We start from the raw sequence: 24,575 nt of genomic DNA, 5'->3' as shown, positions 1-24,575 counted from the left end.
ACTGAAATACGCATACCCTGAACGACAAGTCCCACAATCCATTGCGCCAACAAACCTGACGGCAACAGTTATTGCGTTTTGACAGCGGCATTCATCCTCTGACCGGCTCTGTAGGAACTGCACCCAGTCAGATAACGTCAGCCTCGGTTTCTTTGTTCACTTTCACGCCGCGACCGGTCTTCGTTGACCGCATCGAAGCATGTCCGACGGTGGGGGGACGGAGGAAAACTCCGGCACTATGGAGGTGTCGGCCGTGCAAACGGTCGCTGACACGTCGGTGCTGCAGAAGCACATTCGGAAATTGGTGCCGCTGCTCCTGGAAGATGGCGGCGAGGCCCCGGCCTCACTGGAAACCGCCCTGGAGGAGAAGAGCGCCGTGGAGCAGATGAGGAAATTCCTGGCCGATCCCCAAATTCACACCATCCTGGTCGAGAGAAGTGCCCTCAAAGGTACTTTTAGGATGAAGCGACCAGCTAGCTAATATAATTTGAACTAAAGGGGCCATTCATTATTCTGAACGCAACGTGTAGCCCTTAAATTCGCCACCAGAGAAACGTTTGTAAACCCAACGTTTAATGAGTAACTGTTAAGTTAACGTTATATAATTATTGTTTGACAGCCGAGTGGATAACGGCGTTAACCTAACCTAACCTAACCTAACCTAACCTAACTACGCCACACTGGGTGGGGAAGAGAAAACCCAGCCAGTGACAACACAATACTCTCCACTGAATGTGCTCAGTGCCAGCTATCATTTTAAGGTGTGATACTGGTTAACTTGAGCTGACATTTCGTTACCATTGCGTTTTACGTTCAAGTGCAGTTTATTCAGATAATACGTGTTGACAGCGGCTAATACAAAACACTAATAAAAGCATAAAAAAAATCCAAGGAGAGTGAATCCTTTGTAATAACTACAAGTCATGCTGTGTGCACCTTCTTGGGGTTTTATCATGTGAACCAGCTTGTGTCAATGAGCCCATTATTGTCAGTTTCCTCCAGGCAAATTTAAGCCTGAGCTTTTAGAGCTGCTTGAGCTCAAGTAATGTTTTATAATGGCTGAACCTTGATCCCTTAATACTGCACATGACCAGCGTCTGAGTCTGAGCCTGCAGGTTTTGGATTCCCAGCCAGAGAGAGTCACTGCCCCAGCTGATTCATGTTGTCGCTGTCAGACTACTGATGAGGCAATGCAGAGAGTGCAGTTTCTGCATGCGGCTATCTTTGTCTTCAATCCATGACCTCACTTGTAAGGGAGGGTGGGGACATAGATGGATGGGAGTGAACGTGTCAGATTGCACTGTCATCCTACTGTAATATGGTTTATTATACATGCAGATAAACTCCACTCCTCCTGTGCCACTTTTACTTGCCAGTGGAAACTCTTATAACGGCTTGAGTTGTGTTTGATTTCTGTTGCAAACACTCTTTTATACGTTGATTTAGATTGGTAATGTCTGACTTGGATTTCATTTGTTCTTCACACAGAGGATGTTGGTGATGAAGGAGAGGAAGAGAAGGAATCCATCACCTATAACGTCAGCATTGATATACACTATGGGATCAAGTCCAACAGGTAAGAGGGTCTACTTTTCAGCAATGCAATTACATGTAATTTTATCAGTTAAACTGTAAAAATACCTCCCTTTCCTCACATAACCTTGCACTCTAAAAGATCATTTTTAATCTTTTTTTTTTTTTTTACTGCATAGTACTCAGCTTCCACTTCATTTAAGTTCTTTCTGAACTATGTTTTTATGCCTTTTTTTTTCTCCGCTGCAGCTTGGCTTTGATCAAGAGGGCAGTTGTCATCGACGCAGACAAGCCCATATCAACCCAAGTGCGAGTCCTGACGTTGAGTGAGGATTCTCCCTACGAGACGCTCCACTCTTTCATCAGCAATGCCGTCGCTCCTTTCTTCAAGTCCTACATCCGCGAGTCTGGCAAGGCAGACAGGTAATCCTCAAAATGTGTCTTTATATTTTCATCTCATAAAGTGAATCATGAACTGAGCATGAAAGAAAAACGTAACGTTGACAGAGGATTCATCTGCGCTATAATCTCTGTCTGTTTCTAGAGATGGGGATAAGATGGCTCCCTCCGTAGAGAAAAAGATTGCTGAGCTGGAGATGGGCCTTCTCCACCTCCAGCAGAACATTGAGATTCCCGAGATCAGCCTGCTCATCCACCCCATCATCACCAACATCGCCAAGCAGTGCTACGAGCGCGGAGAAAAGCCCAAGGTGACTGACTTTGGAGACAAAGTGGAGGACCCAACCTTCCTTAACCAGCTTCAATCTGGAGTCAACCGCTGGATCAGGGAAATCCAAAAGGTAAGAGCCATATTTCTATCTCCATTTTAAACAAAACATTGCTGTTATACTTCATATAATAACAGGAGGATGGACAAATATTTTTCTTATACTCACCACTGGGTTTATTTGTCTCCCCCACCCACCCTTTTACCAGGTGACAAAGCTCGACCGTGACCCAGCTTCAGGAACAGCCTTGCAGGAGATCAGTTTCTGGCTGAATCTGGAGAGAGCCCTCAACAGGATCCAGGAGAAGAGAGAGAGCCCTGAGGTTCTGCTCACGCTGGACATCCTCAAACACGGAAAACGTTTCCATGCTACAGTCAGCTTTGACACAGACACTGGTAAGTTGCAACCAGTTGTAACAGTTTTGTTTAACTTCTGCTGCGTTTACTGGCAGTGTTTTGAATACAGTATCTAGTAGTTTTTTTTCTCTACTTCTCACAGGTCTGAAACAGGCTGTGGAAACGGTCAATGACTACAATCCCCTGATGAAGGACTTCCCTCTCAATGACCTGCTCTCTGCTTCGGAGCTTGATAAGATCCGCCAAGCCCTGATAGCCATATTCACTCACTTGAAAAAGATTAGGAACACCAAGTACCCTATCCAAAGAGCACTGCGTCTAGTAGAGGCCATCTCCAGGGACTTGAGCTCCCAGCTCCTCAAGGTGTTGGGCACCAGGAAGCTCATGCATGTTGCCTATGAGGAATTTGAAAAGGTTGGTATAGTTGAAACTAAAGCATGTTGCATTTTTTTCTCCAGAAGTTCACTCTTACTTCAGCTACATAAAATAGTACATGTCTTCCTAAAATGTCCTTTAAACTCTTATGTGCAGGTGATGGTGGCATGCTTTGAGGTGTTCCAGACCTGGGAGGATGAGTATGAGAAACTGCAGGTGCTTCTGAGGGACATTGTGAAGAGAAAGCGAGAGGAGAACCTGAAGATGGTGTGGCGTTTAAGCCCCGCCCACAGGAAGCTCCAATCACGCCTGGATCACATGAGACGTTTCAGAAGGCAGCACGAGCAGCTGAGGGCTGTCATCGTCCGTGTGCTGAGGCCTCAGGTAAAATACCATCCGTAATATGTAATGGCCACAGTTGAACTGACAACTTGGTATTATTTACTTTTTTCATTGTCATTTTAATGTTTTTTTTCCTGTAGAAACAAAATTGTAGAGGGCTTTATCCTCACATGATTAAGAGATGGTTCTTTACCTTTTTTTGTTTCCAGGTGTCTGCTGTGCCACAACATGCCCCTGGCGAGACAGTTGAGCCTCAAGACATGAAGGTAGCTGGAGTTCTCTTTGATGCTGCTGATGCCAATGCTATCGAAGAGGTCAACCTGGCATACGAGAATGTCAAAGAGGTCGATGGCCTGGATGTGTCTAAGGAAGGCATGGAAGCCTGGGAAGCCGCCATGAAGCGCTACGATGAACGTATCGACCGCGTGGAGACCCGTATCACTGCCCGCCTGCGTGATCAGCTGGGAACCGCCAAGAACGCCAACGAGATGTTCCGCATCTTCTCCCGCTTCAATGCTCTCTTTGTGCGCCCCCACATCCGCGGTGCCATCCGGGAGTACCAGACGCAGCTCATCCAGCGTGTGAAAGATGATATTGAGTCACTGCATGACAAGTTCAAAGTGCAGTATCCTCAGAGCCAGGCCTGTAAGATGAGCCACGTCCGAGACCTGCCGCCTGTGTCTGGTTCCATCATCTGGGCCAAGCAGATCGACCGTCAGTTGACTGCATATATGAAGAGAGTGGAGGATGTTCTGGGAAAAGGCTGGGAGAACCATGTGGAGGGGCTGAAGCTGAAGCAGGATGGAGACAGCTTCAGGGCTAAACTCAATACTCAAGAGATATTTGATGACTGGGCTCGCAAGGTATGGAGCTGATCATAGACATAAATGTAGTATAGTATGTGTTTTTAAATGATATTTTACTTTTTTTTATATATTTGAAAAATGTTCTAGTCTTTGCTTCTTTTGATGCATGTTTTTATTTTTTGTCAACTATTCTTCTGTTTTTAAATATTTGTTTCTCCTTTCTTTTGTAAATCAGGTGCAGCAGCGCAACCTAGGTGTGTCTGGCCGCATCTTCACAATTGAGAGTACTCGCGCCCGCGGACGTACCGGAAACATGCTCAAACTCAAAGTCAACTTCCTCCCAGAGATCATCACCCTGTCCAAAGAGGTCCGCAATCTCAAGTGGTTGAGCTTCCGTGTTCCTTTGGCCATCGTCAACAAAGCCCACCAGGCTAACCAGCTATACCCATTTGCCATCTCTTTGATCGAGAGCGTGCGCACCTACGAGCGCACTTGTGAGAAGGTGGAGGAGAGGTCCTCCATCTCCCTGCTGGTGGCTGGCCTTAAGAAAGAGGTTCAGGCTCTCGTTACTGAAGGCATCACTCTGGTCTGGGAGTCCTACAAGCTGGATCCCTATGTTCAGAGGCTGGCTGAGACAGTCTTCAACTTCCAGGAGAAGGTCAGTGTGGAGGCGCAGTCACTAATAAAATGGTTACATATATTCTGCATAAGTACAGAATCTCTTCAGTGGGATTTTAGAATGAAACCAAAAGTACCAAAAGTTTATCCTGATGGTGTGTTTTTTTTTTCTGCTGTATTTTATTTATTTTTTTTCTAGGTGGATGACCTCTTACTGATTGAGGAGAAAATAGATCTTGAGGTTCGCTCTCTGGACACTTGCATGTTCGACCACAAAACCTTCACTGACATCCTCAACCGAGTCCAGAAGGCTGTGGACGACCTCAATCTCCACTCCTATTCCAACCTGCCCATCTGGGTCAACAAGCTTGACATTGAGGTTGGCACCACAAAACAACAACTATACAAGGATTATTTGTTAATCTCATTTGGTTAGATTTTGACTGTTTTTGTGAGCAGTTAAATCTCAAGGAATGGTTTTCAAACAGGATTGATTTTTGTTTTGCTTTCATAGATTGAACGTATCCTGGGAGTGCGTCTGCAGGCTGGCCTTAAGGCCTGGACCCAGGTACTCCGTGGCCAGGTAGAGGACAAAGCTGATGTGGACATGGACACAGAGGCTCCACAAGTGAGCCACAAACCTGGAGGGGAGCCCAAGATCAAGGTATACATTGTGACTGTAGTGACTCAGTGGTGCCATATGCCCTGTTTTGTTTGAATGAATATACATTATTTATAAAACCTTGGCTTCCTGGACACAGACTAACTATTATAACAAACTGTTCTGTTATTTTCTTTTTTCCAGAATGTTATCCATGAGCTGAGGATTACTAACCAGGTGATCTACCTGAACCCACCGATTGAAGACTGTCGCTACAAGCTCTACCAGGAGATGTTTGCCTGGAAGATGGTCATCCTTTCCCTTCCCAGGATCCAGAGCCAGAGATATCAGGTAGGGATTTCTGAACTGTTTTGACTAGTAGGCCTGTGATTCCCAGTGCAGAAAGCTATGATAAGAATGTCTGTGGTAAGGCTCTTTGAACAAATGATCTACCAAACACAAGATACATTTTATTTTATTCTAGTTCAGATGTGATATATGAACAGACTTATGGATTTTGTGTCTAGTTACACTTGTGCTGTTGCTTTAATCTAAGCTAATCTGTCTTTCCTTTTCCAGGTAGGAGTTCACTACGAGCTGTCAGAGGAGGAGAAGTTCTACAGAAATGCTTTGACCAGGATGCCAGATGGCCCTGCAGCCTTAGAGGAAGCCTACAATGCAGTGGAAGACATTGTCACTGAGGTGGAGCAGTACGTGAAGGTAAGAGTCAATTTGTTGTAACAGCACAGAAAAAGTGTTATCATACCTTTTACTGCTGATAGAATTACTTTGCTTGAGGAACAGATTAGAAGAAATGAAGAAATTACTCTTTTTCTTTTTTTTTTTTTTTGTATCATAAATGTGTATGATATACACTATCCTGTACGTACGTTTGTGAGCAACCATCTTTTTCTTCGTTGCCCTTGTACAGGTGTGGCTGCAGTACCAGTGCTTGTGGGACATGCAAGCCGAGAACATCTACAACCGTCTGGGTGAAGACCTCACCAAGTGGCAGGCACTGCTGGTCCAGATCCGCAAAGCACGTGGAACGTTTGACAATGCAGAGACAAGAAAAGAGTTTGGACCTGTGGTCATTGACTATGGCAAGGTAATAATAACTTACGATTCTAGGTGCTGTATTAGAACAATATTTCTCGTCAGTCTGTCAATTTTAAGAGTCTATTACATGGAAGGGTTTTCAAAAAAATCATTATTAATTATTTTTTAATTATTTTTAAAGGAAGCTACTCTTCTATAAAAACCCTGTTTGTGCAAATTTGTGGAACAATGCAATGTTTTTATTTGTAAAAAGGCTTTTTATTAATTGTTTGTATTTGCCACTGAGAACAGGTCCAGTCCAAGGTGAACCTGAAGTATGATTCCTGGCACAAAGAAGTACTCAGCAAGTTTGGCCAGATGCTCGGCCAGAACATGCAGGACTTCCACGCCCAGATCTCCAAGTCCCGTCAAGAATTGGAGCAACATTCTGTGGACACGGCGAGCACCTCAGATGCTGTTAACTTCATAACATATGTCCAGACCCTGAAGCGCAAGATCAAACAGTTTGAGAAAAATGTTGACGTAAGTACTTAAATAAGTAGTGTAAAACATTCAATATCCTTTTCTTCATTCTTTGTGTTACTACATGCTTAAAAAAATGCAGGATTCTAATCAGATCTCTTCTTTTACCCTTAGTTATTCCGTAATGGACAGCGTTTGCTGGAGAAGCAAAGATTCCAGTTCCCTCCATCTTGGCTTTACATTGACAACATCGAAGGTGAATGGGGCGCCTTCAGTGACATAATGAAGCGCAAGGATACTGCTATCCAGCAGCAGGTGGCCAACTTGCAGATGAAGATCGTCCAGGAGGACAAAGCTGTGGAAAACCGCACTACTGATTTGCTCAATGACTGGGAGAAGACCAAACCAGTTGCTGTAAGAAAAATTTAATCATCTAATTCAGTTTGCAATATACAGTACAGTAACCTCTAGTTCATACTTTCTGTGGATGTATGACTGCTAATTGTTAGAATAATATTTGAAAAGTACAGCACATGAGGCATTTGTTATTGTGACAGAAATAACTAACTTGGGGTGGAATCCTCAAATCTTTTTATTTATTTGTTTAACTGGTAATCTGTTTCACCAGGGTAACCTGCGTCCAGAGGAAGCCCTTCAGTCCTTGACGATCTATGAGGGCAACTTTGGCCGTCTGAAGGACGAAAGAGAGAAGTGTGCTAGAGCTAAGGAAGCCCTGGAGCTCACCGATACTGGCCTGCTCAGCGGCAGTGAAGAGAGAGTACAGGTAATGCCAGCAAACATTCACATGCAAGCATTTTTTGTCAACAATGAAAGACAAAGCAACAGCAATCTCACTAATTTAGAAAAGGAGTGATAGTTAACATTGAGTTGTTTCTATCTTTGTTTTGACTTGAAGGTGGCACTAGAGGAGCTGCATGATCTGAAGGAGGTTTGGTCCGAGCTGTCAAAGGTCTGGGAGCAGATTGACCAGATGAAAGAGCAGCCATGGGTGTCAGTACAGCCTCGCAAGGTAACACATCCACAATAATCATTCAGATCATTGAACCTCTGTTTATTCGTGAAATTCTTGGTATATAACTATTGTTGTGTTGGTGTTTTGTGTTTGTAGCTCCGCCAGAGCCTGGATGGTCTTCTGAACCAGCTGAAGAACTTCCAAGCAAGACTGAGACAGTATGCCTCTTATGAGTATGTCCAGAGGCTGCTTAAAGGATACCTCAAGGTCAGAGAGCTCTTTCACACTAAGAACACATTTTGAATCAGAAATAGACTTAAAAATGGTTTATTAAATTATCTTACTATCCCTTTCTCTCACCAGATTAACATGTTGGTGATTGAGCTGAAATCAGAGGCTCTGAAGGACCGCCACTGGAAGCAGCTGATGAAGCGTTTGCATGTTAACTGGGTCCTTTCAGAGCTGACCCTGGGACAGATCTGGGATGTGGATCTGCAGAAGAATGAGATGGTGGTGAAGGACGTTCTCCTGGTAGCCCAGGGAGAGATGGCTTTGGAGGAGTTCCTCAAACAGGTGAAGGAGGAGGGCCCTCAAAATATTATGCAGTGTAGTTGTGATGCTCATAGAACATTTCATGTATAGCTTCAAATACAAATGTTTTAAAAATTACTCTCTGGTTTGTAGACTTTGTTTAATTATAATTATGTGTTTTTCGTCCTCAGATCCGTGAAGTGTGGAACTCGTATGAGCTCGATCTGGTGAACTACCAGAACAAGTGTCGGCTGATCAGAGGCTGGGATGACCTCTTCAACAAGGTCAAAGAACATATCAACAGCGTGTCTGCCATGAAGTTGTCTCCGTACTACAAGGTAAACAGAATTATATGTTGCATTTTGAAGACAGTACTTTAATTTTTTTTCAGAACTGCATCAACACCATCCTCATCTTTTTTTCTCCCAGGTGTTTGAGGAAGACGCCCTGAGCTGGGAGGACAAGCTGAATCGCATCATGGCTCTGTTTGACGTTTGGATTGATGTCCAGCGTCGCTGGGTCTATCTGGAAGGCATCTTCACTGGCAGTGCTGACATCAAACATCTGCTGCCTGTAGAAACCCAAAGATTCCAGAGGTAAATGAAGGACCTTTTTATTTTTACACTTTATTTTAACAAAGGAAAAATTACTACTGTAACAATATTTTCTCTTAGAGCCTACTTTAAATTGTCTCTGTCTTTATTCCACAGTATCAGCACAGAGTTCTTGGCACTGATGAAGAAGGTGTCAAAGTCTCCCTTAGTGATGGATGTGCTGAACATACAGGGAGTGCAGAGGTCTCTGGAGCGACTAGCTGACCTTCTGGGAAAAATCCAGAAAGCCCTTGGAGAATACCTGGAGAGAGAAAGATCCTCATTCCCCAGGTAAGAAGATGATACACGATGAAGGGACTGCCCACTGTCGTGTACATATAAAACACAAAACTTACTGTTGAATATTTGGAATGACTTTCACATTTATTTATTAACACCGTATTGATCTGTCATGCTCTTTTCATTTCCAGGTTCTACTTTGTGGGAGACGAGGACCTGCTTGAAATCATCGGAAACAGCAAAAATGTGGCCAAACTGCAGAAGCACTTTAAAAAGATGTTTGCTGGTGTTTCCAGCATCCTCCTCAGTGAGGACAACACTGTGGTGCTGGGAATCTCCTCCCGCGAGGGTGAAGAGATTCTCTACAAGACACCAGTCTCCATCACAGAGCACCCCAAGATCAACGAGTGGCTGACACTGGTGGAGAAGGAGATGAGGGTGACGCTGGCCAAGCTGCTGGCTGAGTCTGTCACAGAGGTCACATCCTTCAACAAAGGCACAGCCGTTGACCTGAGTCAGTACATCAACTGGATTGATCGTTATCAGGTTGGTATTGAGAGCATTTGTTCTACAAACAATACATTATTCAACATACATGGAAATCAGGGATTGTGTTAATGTAATTTTTCTTGATCTGTTTCCTCTCTTCACAGGCCCAGCTGGTGGTCCTGTCCACTCAGATCGCCTGGTCTGAGAACATCGAGTCTGCTTTGACCACCATTTCTGGTGGTGGAGACATGACACCCATGCAGGGAGTGCAGTCAAATGTGGAGGCCACACTCAATGTGTTGGCTGACACCGTGCTGATGGAGCAGCCTCCACTCCGTAGGAGGAAACTGGAGCACCTGGTTAGAGGAAATCTTTTAAAGGATGGTTTTTAAAAAATGTTGTCCAGTGAAAAAGTGTCTGAAGTCCCTCTTCTGATCCATTTTAGATCACCGAGCTGGTGCACCAACGTGATGTGACGAGGACTCTTATCAAGAACAAGATCGACAACCCCAAGTCCTTTGAGTGGCTCAGCCAGATGCGCTTCTATTTTGACCCCAAGCAGACAGATGTCCTGCAGCAGCTGTCAATTCAGATGGCCAATGCCAAGTTCAACTATGGCTTCGAATACTTGGGTGTTCAGGACAAGCTTGTCCAGACCCCACTGACAGACCGCTGCTATCTCACCATGACCCAGGCTCTGGAGGCCCGCCTTGGAGGGTCACCATTTGGTATGGAAGGGTTGTTGTTTTTTTAACATATAAGATTTTAATTTTAGGAAAATTACAGGTTTACATACAAAGCAGTCGACTCAACTGAGTTTGTCCTCCATCTAGGTCCTGCTGGCACAGGGAAGACTGAGTCAGTGAAAGCTCTTGGTCACCAGCTGGGCCGCTTTGTCTTAGTCTTCAACTGTGATGAGACATTTGACTTCCAGGTACAAATCTGCAGATTCTTTGTTCTTACGCTATTTTATAGTAACAACACACCATGAGAGATAAATAAAACACTACACATAATCTAATCATCATTACATTTTTTTTTTTTACAGAATTTGTCTGTTTCTCATATTGGTTCTCTAACTTACAAATCTCGTTTGTTGACCTTTTTCTTTTTTAGGCTATGGGTCGTATTTTCGTGGGTCTGTGCCAGGTGGGAGCATGGGGTTGCTTTGATGAGTTTAATCGTCTGGAGGAGAGAATGCTCTCTGCTGTCTCCCAGCAGGTCCAGTACATCCAGGTGGCCTTGAGGGAGCACAGCAACCCCAACAGAGACAGGAGTATGTACTGTATAATAATAAAAAAAGAACATTTACAAAAGCATACAATTCAGAAGAGAGACTGAAAATTATTGTGTCCCTACCTTATTCACCAACCTTTTTTTGTTTAACGGAATGTGTTGTAAATAACTATAACATCTATCACCCCCTCAGGTGTGCCAGTCACCACAGAGCTCCTGAACAAGCAGGTGAAGGTCAGTCCAGACATGGCCATCTTCATCACCATGAATCCTGGCTACGCTGGCCGCTCCAACCTGCCTGATAATCTGAAGAAGCTGTTCCGTAGCTTGGCCATGACCAAGCCCGACCGCCAGCTCATCGCCCAGGTCATGCTGTACTCTCAAGGTTTCCGCACAGCCGAGATCCTTGCCAAGAAGATTGTGCCCTTCTTTAAGTATGTGCTGTTAAAAAATTTACTTAGCTTTGATAGAGTTTTGAGTGGCCTTTCTTCTCTGAATGTATCTCTTGCCTATACTTCAGGCTGTGTGATGAGCAGCTGTCATCCCAGAGTCACTACGATTTTGGCCTTCGAGCTCTCAAGAGTGTGCTGATTAGTGCTGGCAATGTCAAGCGTGAACGCATCCAGAGGATCAAAAAGGAGAAGCTGGAGCGCGGAGAGGTGGTTGATGAAAATGACATCGCTGAGAACCTTCCAGAACAGGAGGTACAGAAAATTATATATTGTGGGACTTTACGGGGGGTTCCTGTATTGTTTTATTTCTAAATTCTGGCAGAAAGCTGTTTTGTAAATCCAAAGTAAGAACTTTGAGGAGCTTGAACTGTTATTTCACTCAGTTGGTGTCTTGTTACTGTAGATCCTGATCCAGAGTGTGTGCGAGACCATGGTTCCCAAGCTGGTGGCGGAGGACATCCCTCTGCTGTTCAGTCTGCTGTCAGACGTGTTCCCTGGAGTCCAGTACCACCGTGGAGAGATGACTGCTCTGAGAGAAGAGCTGAAGAAAGTCTGCGCAGAGATGTACCTTACCTATGGAGACGGTGACGATGTGGGCAGCATGTGGGTAGAGAAGGTATGTGGTTAAAAGGGGAACAATCCTGTTCAGTACCGAGAAATACTGTGTTTAACAGCCTTGCTTACATAGTTAGTAGAGTAGTTACTCTTAATAATCTGAAACTTTGTCATTCTTCCCCTTCCAGGTGCTCCAGTTGTACCAGATCACACAGATCAACCATGGTCTGATGATGGTGGGACCTTCAGGTAGTGGGAAGACCATGGCATGGAGGGTGCTGCTCAAGGCCTTGGAGAGGCTGGAGGGTATTGAGGGCGTGGCCCACATCATTGACCCCAAGGCCATCAGCAAGGACCACCTGTATGGAACCCTGGACCCCAACACCCGTGAATGGACCGATGGCTTGTTCACACACATCCTCAGGAAGTGAGTTCTTTAAAACATTTAATTATTAAAGATAAAAATGAACTCGGTTCATCTTTATCATGCTAAGTAGAATTTTATTTGGTGGTGTAAAATATTTTTCCTCTCAATTACAGGATTATTGACAATGTTCGAGGTGAACTGCAAAAGCGTCAGTGGATCATCTTTGATGGTGATGTTGACCCAGAGTGGGTTGAAAATCTCAACTCTGTCCTGGATGACAACAAGTTGCTCACCCTGCCCAATGGAGAGCGTCTCAGCTTGCCACCAAATGTAAGAGCACAGCACTTTAAACACAGATGTCTGTTTTTGTCTCATCATAGTCGACACTTGCGGTATTGACCTGGAATTATTCTTTCTGTAGGTGCGTGTAATGTTTGAAGTACAGGACCTGAAGTATGCCACCCTGGCCACTGTGTCTCGCTGTGGTATGGTCTGGTTCAGTGAGGACGTCCTCAGCACTGACATGATCTTCAACAACTTCCTGGCTCGCATTCGCAGTATCCCATTGGACGAAGGAGAGGATGAAGCACAGCGCCAGAGGAAGGGCACAGATGATGAGGAAGAGACTGCATCACCAATGCTGCAGGCAATTAAAGTGGAAAAAAGCAATTTATTCAAGAAAGATATTTTATACATTTGTTCTAAACTGACATCTTATTGTATGTTTTACACTAGATCCAGCGTGATTCAGCAGCTATCCTGCAGCCTTACTTCACCTCTACAGGCCTGGTGATCAAGGCCTTAGAGCACGCCTCCAAGATGGAGCACATCATGGACTTCACCCGCCTGCGCTGCATGGGTTCCCTGTTCTCAATGCTCCACCAGGCCTGCCGTAATGTTGCTCTCTACAACAACAACCACCCTGACTTCCCCATGCCCATTGATCAGTTGGAAAAATACATGCAGGTAAGGTTCTGCTTAGAAGCGTACATGTCTTATTGTTGCTATTTCGCCTGAACGTGGAACCTAATCCCAGCAAAATATCTTAATTTTCCTAAAACTGATCAATATTGTGGCGTTATCTTTCTACAGAAATATCTGATCTACGCCGTGCTGTGGTCCTTCTCTGGTGACGGACGGCTGAAGATGAGGGCTGAGCTTGGAGAATACATCCGTCGCATCACGACTGTACCCCTCCCCGCTGCCCCCAATATCCCCATCATTGACTACGAGGTACAGCCTCCAAGTGTTAGAATGGTTATTGATTGTCTCTTGAGTACATTTCAAAGAAAATGTTTGCCTTCCAATGTAAAGAATCAAACCAAAACTACAGTAGCCTTGTAATTTCAGAATAACCATTTTGTTTCTTTGTGTCGTGCAGGTGTGCATCTCAGGTGAGTGGCAGTCCTGGCAGGGCAAGGTGCCCCAGATTGAAGTAGAGACCCACAAGGTGGCATCCCCAGATGTTGTTGTTCCCACCCTGGACACTGTTCGCCATGAGGCTTTGCTTTACACATGGCTGGCAGAGCACAAACCACTAGTCCTGTGTGGACCTCCTGGCTCTGGAAAGACTATGACTCTGTTCAGCGCCCTCAGAGCATTGCCTGATATGGAGGTGAGAGACCAGATGAAAGAATTTAAAGATTGATAATAAATCTTCAAAATCAGTTTAACCTGACATTGTAACTTTTGCCATTGTCAAAATTTGTAATTTCCTAATTTTCTTCCTACTCTCTACCAGGTTGTTGGTCTGAACTTCTCCAGTGCCACCACCCCAGAGCTGCTGCTAAAGACCTTTGATCATTACTGCGAGTACCGCCGTACCCCCAACGGTGTTGTCCTTGCCCCTGTGCAGCTGGGCAAGTGGCTGGTGTTGTTCTGTGATGAGATCAATCTGCCGGACATGGACAAGTACGGCACGCAGAGAGTCATCTCTTTCATCAGACAGGTATGATATGTTGCTACAGACTGTAATTTTTTTTTCCACTTGTTGAATTTGCAGCAGCACCTTGGCTATTTTATGGGCTGTGCAAACTAAAATCATAGCAGCATAAAATTTTGTTTCCCTGTTATTTTAAATACAATACATCAAGAATGCTGTTGTCTTTTTTTGCAGATGGTAGAGCATGGAGGTTTCTACCGCACCTCAGACCAAACTTGGGTCAAACTGGAGAGGATCCAGTTTGTTGGAGCCTGTAATCCTCCCACTGACCCTGGAAGAAAGCCTCTTACACACAGGTACTGTAATCAGACTTTACTGGTTGATAACAATGATATAATTAATACCACAACTAAAAGAAAAAAATTTGAATCACACTTAAAAATAAACATCGCATGTGACGAGCCCTAACAGTGACCATGTTGTGATGTGCTGTTTATAGGTTCCTGCGTCATGTTCCTGTGGTGTACGTGGACTACCCAGGCCCAGCTTCTCTCACCCAGATTTATGGAACTTTCAACCGTGCCATGCTGCGCTTAATCCCGTCTCTACGTACCTATGCTGAGCCTCTTACTGCAGCTATGGTTGAGTTCTACACCATGTCTCAGGTAAAGACGATTACTCAATATCTATATAAAAATCAAATATGCAAACATCGAGTTTGCTCAATAGTGTGATTGAAAGGATGAAAAAGTGATCAATAAAACATTTGTTCATGTCTTGTTTCAATTCCTTTCCCCCTCAGGAACGGTTCACCCAGGACACCCAGCCTCACTACATCTACTCTCCCAGAGAGATGACCCGCTGGGTGAGGGGAATCTTCGAGGCCCTGCGGCCACTTGAGACTCTGCCTGTGGAGGGGCTCATCCGCATCTGGGCACATGAAGCTCTCCGTCTCTTCCAGGACAGGTGTGCACATAGAGGCAGAGCTTTGCCTTCTAGTTTTTTTTTATTTATTTTTTTTTATTTTTTTTTATTCTAATGATTTACTGATAAATCTGAGTGTTGTCTTAAGTATATAAAGCTAGTTTTGGTGATAATGTGTTTTGTCTTTTTCCAGGCTGGTAGATGATGAAGAGAGAAGGTGGACCGATGAAAACATTGATATGGTTGCTCTCAAACATTTCCCCAACATTGATAAGGACAAGGCACTCAACAGGCCTATCCTCTACAGCAACTGGCTCTCCAAGGTAAACCATGCTGTGACATTCCTGCTTTGGTAATGATGCAGAAATACTGAAAATGTATCTCAGGAGTTTGACTTCCATTTTCACTGAGTTTATTGTTTATGAATGCAGGACTACATCCCAGTGGAACAGGAGGAGCTGAGGGACTATGTGAAGGCCCGCCTCAAGGTCTTCTATGAAGAGGAGCTGGACGTCCCTCTGGTGCTCTTCAATGAGGTGTTGGACCACGTCCTCAGAATTGACCGGTAAGTAACAGCTTCTGTAGCTAGTGATTGCTGATATACTTCTCATCTGGTGTTAGTCTAGAAATGATCAAGAAATTACGAGTTTCAGGCTTTAAATAATTGTTTTGGAGTACATTTTAAAATTGTAAATCCTCCTTCAGAATCTTCCGTCAGCCTCAGGGCCATCTCCTGTTGATTGGTGTGAGTGGAGCAGGAAAGACTACTCTGTCTCGCTTCGTAGCCTGGATGAATGGACTCAGTGTATACCAGATCAAGGTTGGTACGAGACACGTGAAGGTATTTGGAGTCATTTAATGGCAATTGCCTCTGTCTGTTTATTGATTTTTGCATGTGCGTTTTTCAGGTACACAGGAAATACACCGGAGAGGACTTTGATGAGGACCTGCGTACAGTGCTGCGTCGCTCAGGTTGTAAGAACGAGAAGATCGCCTTCATCATGGATGAGTCCAACGTGCTGGATTCTGGTTTCCTTGAGAGAATGAACACACTGCTGGCCAATGGAGAGGTAAGATGCTGCCATCATGATCTGCTGTGCTTCATACTCATTGGAACAACATGGCAACACTGCTTTTTAGTTTCCTGAGATAAAATATCTATTTGGGTTGTGCACACCTTATTTTCTGGCTCCTATTATGTTGACGTTACCTTTTTGTTCGTAGGTCCCTGGCCTGTTTGAGGGAGATGAGTATGCCACCCTGATGACTCAGTGTAAGGAGGGAGCCCAGAAAGAGGGCCTGATGCTTGACACACACGAGGAGCTGTACAAGTGGTTCACCAGCCAGGTTATCAGGAACCTCCATGTTGTTTTCACCATGAACCCGTCATCAGAGGGCCTGAAGGACAGGGCTGCCACATCTCCTGCCCTCTTCAACAGGTAGAAAAACACATGGTGGACACGGAGCATAAATTAAATGATTGCATCACTGACAAGCAGGGAATAGATACTACAACGTTAAGATTTCTTAGTTAACTGAAAACTTTTCTTTGTGTTAGGTGTGTGCTGAACTGGTTTGGAGACTGGTCCACAGAGGCCCTTTATCAGGTGGGTAAGGAGTTCACCAGCAAGATGGATCTGGAGAAACCAAACTACAAGGTGCCAGACTACATGCCCATCGTCTATGACAAACTGCCCCAGCCACCATCTCACCGCGAGGCTATCGTCAACGGCTGTGTGTTTGTACACCAGACACTTCACCAGGTAGGGATGTTTCTTAGTTAGCAGTGGTGATGTGTGAAGTAGTTCAATGTGTGGTTTGCTTTAACAGCATTTGGACATCCTGTAATCACACATTCAATACTTTGCTAATGCACACTTTGTATGTTGTTAACTCTACACAGGCTAACAACCGTCTGGCTAAGCGAGGTGGTCACACGATGTCCATCACCCCTCGCCACTACCTGGACTTTATCAACCAGTATGCCAACCTGTTCAATGAGAAACGCAGCGAGTTGGAGGAGCAGCAGATGCACCTCAACGTTGGTCTCCGCAAGATCAAGGAGACTGTGGATCAGGTAAAGAAATTTTGCTTCATTTAAAGTGCTTGCACCGTGTCATTTCTGTCGGTGCTTACCAACTACTGCTTGCCTTTGTCCAACTCCCTGATTGTACTTGCCCTACTCATCAAGGTGGAGGAGCTTCGTCGTGACCTGAGAATCAAGAGCCAGGAATTGGAAGCAAAGAACGCTGCTGCCAATGACAAACTGAAGAAGATGGTCAAAGACCAGCAGGAGGCGGAAAAGAAAAAGGTACACAGGAAGAAATTAAACACTTAGAACACCTCAAAAGAGCAATGAATGATTGAAATGTGATGTGTTTTTTAAGCTTGTGGTATAGTAATCACTTTAACCTTGAATTGCACATTTGGTTTAACTGATGCATTGAACTATACTATTATGTGATTCCAGGTGATGAGCCAGGAGATCCAGGAAGCTGTGTACAAGCAGCAGGAGGTGATCAAGGACAAACAGCTGAGTGTCAAAGAGGACTTGGACCAAGTGGAGCCTGCTGTTATTGAAGCCCAGAATGGTACAGTAGTGTGTTTTCTAACAGCAATTTATAGTGCATTTGATCTGTTGTCACAGAATGAGTACAGTCTTGTGCCGCAAGGATGGAACATATCATAATGTTTATGCAACAATAGAGCTATATAAATGACCTGTTATGGCAAAAGATCTGTACCTGCTTAAAAAAAAAAAAAAAATTCCTTTTGTTTTTTTACGTTGTAAAATCACATAGTCGTTGTTATCACATAGTCACTTATGATGCAAGGGCTTCTGGTTAACGGCATATTCTTTACCTGCATCCTCCCTTCATCACTGCCCCTTCCTTATCATAATCCACATCCTTGTTCACCTGATGTTGATAGCCGTTAAGTCCATTAAGAAGCAGCACCTGGTGGAGGTGCGTTCCATGGCCAATCCACCTGCGGCCGTGAAGCTGGCCCTGGAGTCTATCTGCTTGCTCCTGGGAGAGAGCACAACAGACTGGAAGCAGATCCGCTCCATCATCATGAGGGAGAACTTCATCCCCACTATTGTTAACTTCTCTGCTGAAGAGATCAGGTGAAATAAGACAGAATGTATTCTGCAGTTGTTCACTAAAGCTCTCTCCCTCTCTGTCTCTGCCTCTCTCTGACTTTTCAACCCCCCTGAATTTGTCTCAAATTCTTCCCTTCTTTTGTCCTATATGCTCCCCATTCTCCCTCTCCTCTTGCTACTTCTTTCTTTCAAACATCATTCCCCCTAACTAGCGGTGAGTTCTATTAAGCGGCAGCACCTAGTAGAAGTGCGGGCCATGACCAATCCCCCAGCTGCAGTCAAGCTGGCCCTGGAGTCTATCTGCCTTATGCTGGGCGAGGAGACCAGTGACTGGAAAAAAATCAGACAAGTTATTATCAGGGACAATTTCATCAGCAGCATAGTCAACTTTTCCTCTGAGGAAATGAGGTACCGGTGTCAGAATGTCTGTCTAGTCTTTAATGGAAGCACAAATTATGTTAATCAATCAGCATATCAATCAAGTGGCACCTGTAATCAGAAACTGATTTTAGGTTTTCTTATGGGTTAATTTTGCTGAATCAGAAAATGACCTGATGGTAACGACAACCACTCTGCTTGTTAGTGGTTGTTGTCATGATTTCGCATTTCTCACAGTTAAGATGGTAGTAATTGCACCCCTTCCCCACCCCAAGCAAAATTGAAATGATCCTACACAATATTTCATTATATAATATTGCGATTTATGATCATTGTTCTGCACTGCACACTGAAGTATTTGACTGACTTTGACTTTATCCAGTGACTCCATCCGTGAGAAGATGAAGAAGAACTACATGTCCAACCCAAGCTACAACTATGACCAAGTCAACAGGGCATCTCTGGCCTGTGGACCTATGGTGAAATGGGCGATTGCTCAGGTAAGGAAGCCTAAACAATATGAAAATGAAGATAATTGGGTAAAGAGAGTACTCCCTTAACGTATCCCGTGTTCTACCACTCCCCTAGCTTAATTATGCTGACATGCTGAAGCGTGTGGAGCCTCTGCGTAATGAGCTGCAGAAGCTTGAGGATGATGCCACGGACAACAAGACAAAGGCAGAGGAGGTGGAGCAGATGATCAGAGACCTGGAGTCTAGCATCGCTCGCTACAAGGAGGAGTACGCTGTCCTCATCTCAGAGGCCCAGGCCATCAAGGCCGACCTGGCTGCCGTCGAGGCTAAGGTAACTGATCATCAGACCAATGTTTAGTTCCCTCTGTGTCTGGCTCTTTTTAATCCAGTTCCAACTGAAGAACTTCTTGCTCTCTCGTACCAGGTGAATCGCAGCACAGCCCTACTGAAGAGTCTGTCAGCTGAAAGGGACCGCTGGGAGAAGACCAGCGAGACCTTCAAGAACCAGATGTCCACCATCGCTGGAGACTGTCTGCTCTCTGCGGCTTTCATTACCTATGCCGGCTACTTTGAACAGCAGATGAGACAGAACCTGTTCACTACTTGGTCTCACCACCTGCAGCAGGCCAACATTCAGGTATCTATGTAGGAACTTTTGTTACTGTTCCTGTGTTCATCACATGTAGCTGTTGTTCCAAATTATAGTCACTAGCCAAAATGACGATAAGAAATCTTAGTGAGTTTATTTTGTAGTGAATGGAAAGGTTCTGTACACCAATTATGGATTAGACCTTGGAAATAATATTTTTGTTTCACTGCTCTTCTTTTAAACGTGTCTCAAGGCACAGACATATGTTGAAGACTTGAAATTGTCAGACATGCTCCCATATGCACTATATTTTGCAGTTTATGTCAGACATATATCATTCTGAACTCCCATTACCGTCATTTTTCCCCCAACAGTTCCGTACAGATATTGCCAGAACTGAGTACCTGTCCAACGCTGACGAGAGGCTCCGCTGGCAAGCCAACTCCCTCCCAGCTGATGACCTCTGCACTGAGAACGCCATCATGCTTAAGAGGTTCAACAGGTCAGTATCTTTTTATTTTATTGTTTATTAGCATTTATTAGCGTCGTGTTGATTTCACGTCCCATGTTGATCCTATTCTATACCGTTGGCCTTTTCTAGGTATCCGTTAATCATCGATCCATCAGGCCAGGCCACAGAGTTCATAATGAATGAGTACAAAGAACGCAAGATCACCAGAACCAGTTTCCTGGATGATGCCTTCAGGAAGAACCTGGAGAGTGCTCTGCGTTTTGGAAACCCACTGTTGGTCCAGGTATGAACAGTTACCTACCATTTGTTGTGCACTTGCTATTGCTCACTGTCCAATGCCCCCATATTCATTAAGGATTTGTTTATTTATAGTAATATCTTCTTTTTTTTTGCCTTTTTTAAGGATGTAGAAAGTTACGACCCCATCCTAAACCCAGTGCTGAACAGAGAGGTCCGCAGGACTGGAGGACGTGTCCTTATCACCTTGGGAGACCAAGACATTGATCTGTCACCTTCGTTTGTCATCTTCCTTTCTACACGAGACCCAACCGTGAGTATCATAACATCTATCATAAAGAAAATGTTAATTATTTTTCTTTCATTTTGAACTGAAATAGAACCCCTCAGTCAAATTATTGTACAATAAGTTCATAGGTGTTAAATGCTGTCTCTTATGTTCGCAGGTCGAGTTCCCACCAGACTTGTGTTCTCGTGTTACATTTGTCAACTTCACTGTAACACGCAGCAGCCTTCAGAGCCAGTGTCTCAACGAGGTCCTAAAGGCTGAGAGGCCCGATGTGGATGAGAAACGCTCCGATCTCCTCAAACTGCAGGGTGAGACATGAGTTAGAGATATGCTAATGCGATGGTAGGGTACAGCTGGGGGTGATGATGAACGCTGACAGGGATAGAAGATAGTTCAAATTTGAGTCACAGTGGGAAAAAAAGTTCAGTGAATGATGAGGCTGATCAACAACTGTCCTCCTGTCTCTTGTAGGTGAGTTCCAACTGCGTCTGCGTCAGCTGGAAAAATCCCTGCTGCAGGCCCTCAATGAGGTTAAAGGCCGCATCCTTGATGACGACACCATCATCACCACGCTGGAGAACTTGAAGAAGGAGGCAGCTGAGGTGACCAGGAAGGTGGAGGAGACCGATATCATCATGGCAGAGGTGGAGGCTGTGTCACAGCAATACCTGTCCCTCTCCTCTGCCTGCAGCAGCATCTACTTCACCATGGAGTCTCTCAACCAGGTCTGGACACATTGCACTTTTATCTTTTTCTTTTTAATCTCTTAATCTCATTGTTGTCTAATATGTGCATACTTGTAAACCAGTCAACCATTTAATAAACAAATACTTTTTTGTATCTTGCTCCAGATGCACTTCCTGTACCAGTACTCCCTTCACTTTTTCCTGGATACCTACCACACCGTGCTGTATGAGAACTCCAAACTGAAGGGCATCACTGATCATACACAGAGACTCGCTGTCATCACCAAGGACCTCTTCCAGGTTTGAACCACACAATTTAAAAATCATTTTCTCTGGTGGTATGATTTTTAATAGACATAATTTGCTTATAAGTGTTTTTGTTTTTATTTAGGTGGTGTTCAACAGAGCAGCCAGAGGTATGCTGCACCATGATCACATCACCTTTGCCATGCTGCTGGCTAAGATCAGCCTAAAGGGCATAACCAGGTAAGATGCCACTATTACACTAATTACCACCAGTGGTAGTATTACATAAAACAAGGTTTCTCAGAAACATCAAACATAAATCTTGATCATTTCAATCCATCTCTTTCCCAGTGAGGCCTCATATGATACGGAGTTCCAGCACTTCCTGCGTGGTAAGGAGATCGTTCTGACTGGCATGTCGCTGCCCAAAGTAAAGGGTCTGACCACTGAGCAGAGTGAGGCCATGGTCCGCCTCAGCCGCCTGGCAGCATTCAACGACTTGGTGGACAAAGTTCAGGCTGATGAGGTGAGTATTGACTGATACTGTCCATCTGGTATCACTTCTATTGTGATAATGACCCAGAAGCTGAATATTAACAAACTTGTGTTAATAAAGCATACCTCTCTTTGTGTTACTTCAGCAATTCTTCATGTGGATTGAGAGCAACACTCCAGAGCTGGCTGTACCTTATCTGTGGTCAGAGGAGAAGCAGGCCAGTGAGTATATAGAGTTGTTAGAGGCCTAATATTGATGTAAATATGTATATATTCTATGTTTACACGCCCTGCTCTTCTCTTACCTTTATGCTTTTCCTTGTTCAGCTCTCATTGGCCAAGCAGTGCACCAGCTGTTGCTTATTCAGGCCTTCCGCCCCGACCGCCTGCTGGCCATGTCACACATTTTTGTCTCAATGGTGTTGGGAGAAACTTTCATGAACATCATCGAGCAGCCTCTTGACCTGGCTAATATTGTGGACAGTGAGGTAGTAAATCTGTATTTCTTAAATAATCTTCTTTACAGAGGCATTTGCCATTGTCAGTGGTGTTGAATCTGTTGCTGACATTCTTCTCTTGTGTCTAAAGGTGAAGCCCAGCACTCCAGTGTTGATGTGTTCTGTACCAGGTTATGATGCCAGCGGCCTGGTCAGAGATCTGGCTGCTGAGGAGAACAAACAGATCACCTCCATCTCTATTGGTAAGGAGGGGATAAGCTCTTGACATACAAAAAATATCCTTAAGTCAAGTTTACTGAGAAAAGTGTTAATAAACATCTTCTTCCACTGGTCACAGGTTCGGCTGAGGGCTTCAATAAGGCAGACAGAGACATCAACACTGCTGTCAAATCTGGCAGGTGGGTCATGTTGTTTTTTGTATTTTGTGAGGATGTACAGTTTTTGTTGTATTGGTATCCTGACTCTCTTTGTCCTGCAGGTGGGTGATGTTGGAGAACGTCCACCTGGCCCCAGGATGGCTGATGCAGCTGGAAAAGAAGCTCCACTCCATGCAGCCTCATTCCAGCTTCAGGCTTTTCCTGACAATGGAGATCAATCCCAAGGTAAACCACACCACCCTTGACAATGAAGACTTACTTACTTATTCAAGTTCCGTATCTCTTTCAAGCCTTAAAGTCTCAATACTGTTTTCTCCCACCAGGTGCCAGTGAATCTGCTTCGTGCCGGTCGTATCTTTGTGTTTGAGCCTCCTCCTGGTGTCAAGGCCAACATGCTCAGAACCTTCAGCAGCATCCCTGTGGCTCGCATGTGCAAGGTGACTTAATCTGGATTTACCGACACATACACTCCCCTTCTCCCCCCGACATTTGAAGTCGTAATAACTTTTGCTTCTCCGTTCTCCTACAGGCTCCCAACGAGCGTGCTCGTCTCTACTTCCTGCTGGCTTGGTTCCATGCAGTCATTCAGGAGCGTCTGCGCTATGCACCACTGGGCTGGTCCAAGAAATATGAGTTTGGAGAGTCTGACCTCCGCTCTGCCTGTGACACCATTGACACCTGGCTGGACGACACTGCTAAGGTTGGAGATTATTTCAGAAATCATATACAGTGGTATGAGTTTATCAGCATAATAAGTATTTGTTGCCAACATTATGTATATGAACACAAAGTCATACAGTTCTTACTGTAGAAATACTAAATTCATTAGATAATTTACTTAAAGCCTTTTTGTGGTGATTCTGGCGGCCCCTCTGGACAGAAATGGTAGTATTACTACCGTCTTGTCTCATGGTTTCCAAGGATAATCTGACCCGGTGGAAGGAGGGAAAAATATAACCTTGTCATACTTCTACATACACAGGGTCGTCAAAACATCGCACCAGACAAGATCCCCTGGGCAGCTCTGAAAACCCTCATGGCCCAGTCCATCTACGGCGGCCGCATTGACAACGAGTTTGACCAGCGTCTGCTCAACACCTTCCTGGACCGCATCTTCACCAAGAGAAGCTTCGACAGTGAGTTCAAACTGGCTCTGAAGGTTGACGGGCACAAGGACATCAAGATGCCCGATGGAATTCGGTCAGTACTGTCTTTTCTCAAAAAAAAAAGTATTTTAGTTTATTAATATTGAAAGATTAAAAAATGACTCATGATTTTGATTGTTACAGGCGTGAGGAGTTCATGCACTGGGTTGAGTTGCTTCCAGACACTCAGACTCCATCTTGGCTGGGGTTGCCTAGCAACGCAGAGAAGGTCTTGCTCACCACTCAGGGTACGCCACAGCCGGTCATCTTAATCATCTGCACTCTGGTGTTCTGTCACAGTAACTGGACCACAACACATCCTGATTATTCTCCCTCATTTCATCTGTTCAGATTTCATGTTTTCACAGGGCAGATCATTAACGTCTCTCTCTCTATTCTAGTCTCTTCATTTTTATTTTTACAGGGTGTGTCAGTGCAACGAGAGATCAAGAGATTGTGTTTTTGTGTCTGCTTTGGGCAGAATACTGGGTGTGTGTGTGTGTGT

At 44.6% G+C, this 24,575-nt stretch overlaps 1 protein-coding gene across 2 annotated transcripts in view; it reads left to right on the top strand.

Moving 5' to 3' along the window:
- The first annotated feature begins 72 nt into the window (after positions 1-72).
- Positions 73-24,575, top strand: part of dync1h1 (dynein, cytoplasmic 1, heavy chain 1) — a 27,712-nt gene continuing 3,209 nt past the window's right edge. The window contains exons 1-71 of one of the 2 annotated variants that reach the window (XM_035673299.1): positions 73-449; positions 1,489-1,576; positions 1,783-1,956; positions 2,078-2,333; positions 2,470-2,656; positions 2,760-3,031; positions 3,149-3,376; positions 3,544-4,197; positions 4,376-4,798; positions 4,958-5,137; positions 5,273-5,422; positions 5,564-5,710; positions 5,939-6,079; positions 6,291-6,467; positions 6,710-6,940; positions 7,055-7,294; positions 7,509-7,664; positions 7,797-7,910; positions 8,010-8,120; positions 8,217-8,426; positions 8,576-8,722; positions 8,814-8,980; positions 9,095-9,268; positions 9,409-9,763; positions 9,871-10,065; positions 10,152-10,434; positions 10,540-10,640; positions 10,823-10,982; positions 11,136-11,376; positions 11,463-11,646; positions 11,798-12,010; positions 12,138-12,376; positions 12,490-12,646; positions 12,738-12,962; positions 13,052-13,282; positions 13,409-13,549; positions 13,698-13,931; positions 14,058-14,264; positions 14,433-14,554; positions 14,698-14,863; positions 15,001-15,164; positions 15,316-15,445; positions 15,554-15,687; positions 15,828-15,942; positions 16,031-16,192; positions 16,347-16,561; positions 16,681-16,885; positions 17,026-17,199; positions 17,314-17,433; positions 17,593-17,713; positions 18,054-18,249; positions 18,986-19,103; positions 19,192-19,407; positions 19,501-19,713; positions 20,040-20,167; positions 20,267-20,420; positions 20,541-20,687; positions 20,821-20,971; positions 21,135-21,388; positions 21,515-21,649; positions 21,741-21,835; positions 21,947-22,121; positions 22,237-22,312; positions 22,418-22,578; positions 22,679-22,790; positions 22,886-22,946; positions 23,027-23,150; positions 23,249-23,362; positions 23,455-23,625; positions 23,908-24,125; positions 24,215-24,318. In XM_035673299.1, the coding sequence (XP_035529192.1) occupies positions 200-449; positions 1,489-1,576; positions 1,783-1,956; positions 2,078-2,333; positions 2,470-2,656; positions 2,760-3,031; positions 3,149-3,376; positions 3,544-4,197; positions 4,376-4,798; positions 4,958-5,137; positions 5,273-5,422; positions 5,564-5,710; positions 5,939-6,079; positions 6,291-6,467; positions 6,710-6,940; positions 7,055-7,294; positions 7,509-7,664; positions 7,797-7,910; positions 8,010-8,120; positions 8,217-8,426; positions 8,576-8,722; positions 8,814-8,980; positions 9,095-9,268; positions 9,409-9,763; positions 9,871-10,065; positions 10,152-10,434; positions 10,540-10,640; positions 10,823-10,982; positions 11,136-11,376; positions 11,463-11,646; positions 11,798-12,010; positions 12,138-12,376; positions 12,490-12,646; positions 12,738-12,962; positions 13,052-13,282; positions 13,409-13,549; positions 13,698-13,931; positions 14,058-14,264; positions 14,433-14,554; positions 14,698-14,863; positions 15,001-15,164; positions 15,316-15,445; positions 15,554-15,687; positions 15,828-15,942; positions 16,031-16,192; positions 16,347-16,561; positions 16,681-16,885; positions 17,026-17,199; positions 17,314-17,433; positions 17,593-17,713; positions 18,054-18,249; positions 18,986-19,103; positions 19,192-19,407; positions 19,501-19,713; positions 20,040-20,167; positions 20,267-20,420; positions 20,541-20,687; positions 20,821-20,971; positions 21,135-21,388; positions 21,515-21,649; positions 21,741-21,835; positions 21,947-22,121; positions 22,237-22,312; positions 22,418-22,578; positions 22,679-22,790; positions 22,886-22,946; positions 23,027-23,150; positions 23,249-23,362; positions 23,455-23,625; positions 23,908-24,125; positions 24,215-24,318 (12,994 nt within the window). In that variant the 5' untranslated portion in view covers positions 73-199. Of the gene's footprint in view, positions 450-1,488; positions 1,577-1,782; positions 1,957-2,077; positions 2,334-2,469; positions 2,657-2,759; positions 3,032-3,148; positions 3,377-3,543; positions 4,198-4,375; positions 4,799-4,957; positions 5,138-5,272; positions 5,423-5,563; positions 5,711-5,938; positions 6,080-6,290; positions 6,468-6,709; positions 6,941-7,054; positions 7,295-7,508; positions 7,665-7,796; positions 7,911-8,009; positions 8,121-8,216; positions 8,427-8,575; positions 8,723-8,813; positions 8,981-9,094; positions 9,269-9,408; positions 9,764-9,870; positions 10,066-10,151; positions 10,435-10,539; positions 10,641-10,822; positions 10,983-11,135; positions 11,377-11,462; positions 11,647-11,797; positions 12,011-12,137; positions 12,377-12,489; positions 12,647-12,737; positions 12,963-13,051; positions 13,283-13,408; positions 13,550-13,697; positions 13,932-14,057; positions 14,265-14,432; positions 14,555-14,697; positions 14,864-15,000; positions 15,165-15,315; positions 15,446-15,553; positions 15,688-15,827; positions 15,943-16,030; positions 16,193-16,346; positions 16,562-16,680; positions 16,886-17,025; positions 17,200-17,313; positions 17,434-17,592; positions 17,714-18,053; positions 18,250-18,437; positions 18,634-18,985; positions 19,104-19,191; positions 19,408-19,500; positions 19,714-20,039; positions 20,168-20,266; positions 20,421-20,540; positions 20,688-20,820; positions 20,972-21,134; positions 21,389-21,514; positions 21,650-21,740; positions 21,836-21,946; positions 22,122-22,236; positions 22,313-22,417; positions 22,579-22,678; positions 22,791-22,885; positions 22,947-23,026; positions 23,151-23,248; positions 23,363-23,454; positions 23,626-23,907; positions 24,126-24,214; positions 24,319-24,575 lie in introns of both variants that reach the window. The other variant, XM_035673300.1, reaches the window with a different exon arrangement.

This window comes from Morone saxatilis, unplaced genomic scaffold, assembly GCF_004916995.1.
Source record: "Morone saxatilis isolate NCDOM2014 unplaced genomic scaffold, NCSU_SB_2.0 Contig3, whole genome shotgun sequence".
Taxonomy (NCBI): domain Eukaryota; kingdom Metazoa; phylum Chordata; class Actinopteri; family Moronidae; genus Morone; species Morone saxatilis.
Note: the sequence above shows the minus strand (reverse complement) of the source record. Positions and strands in the feature narration are given on the sequence as shown.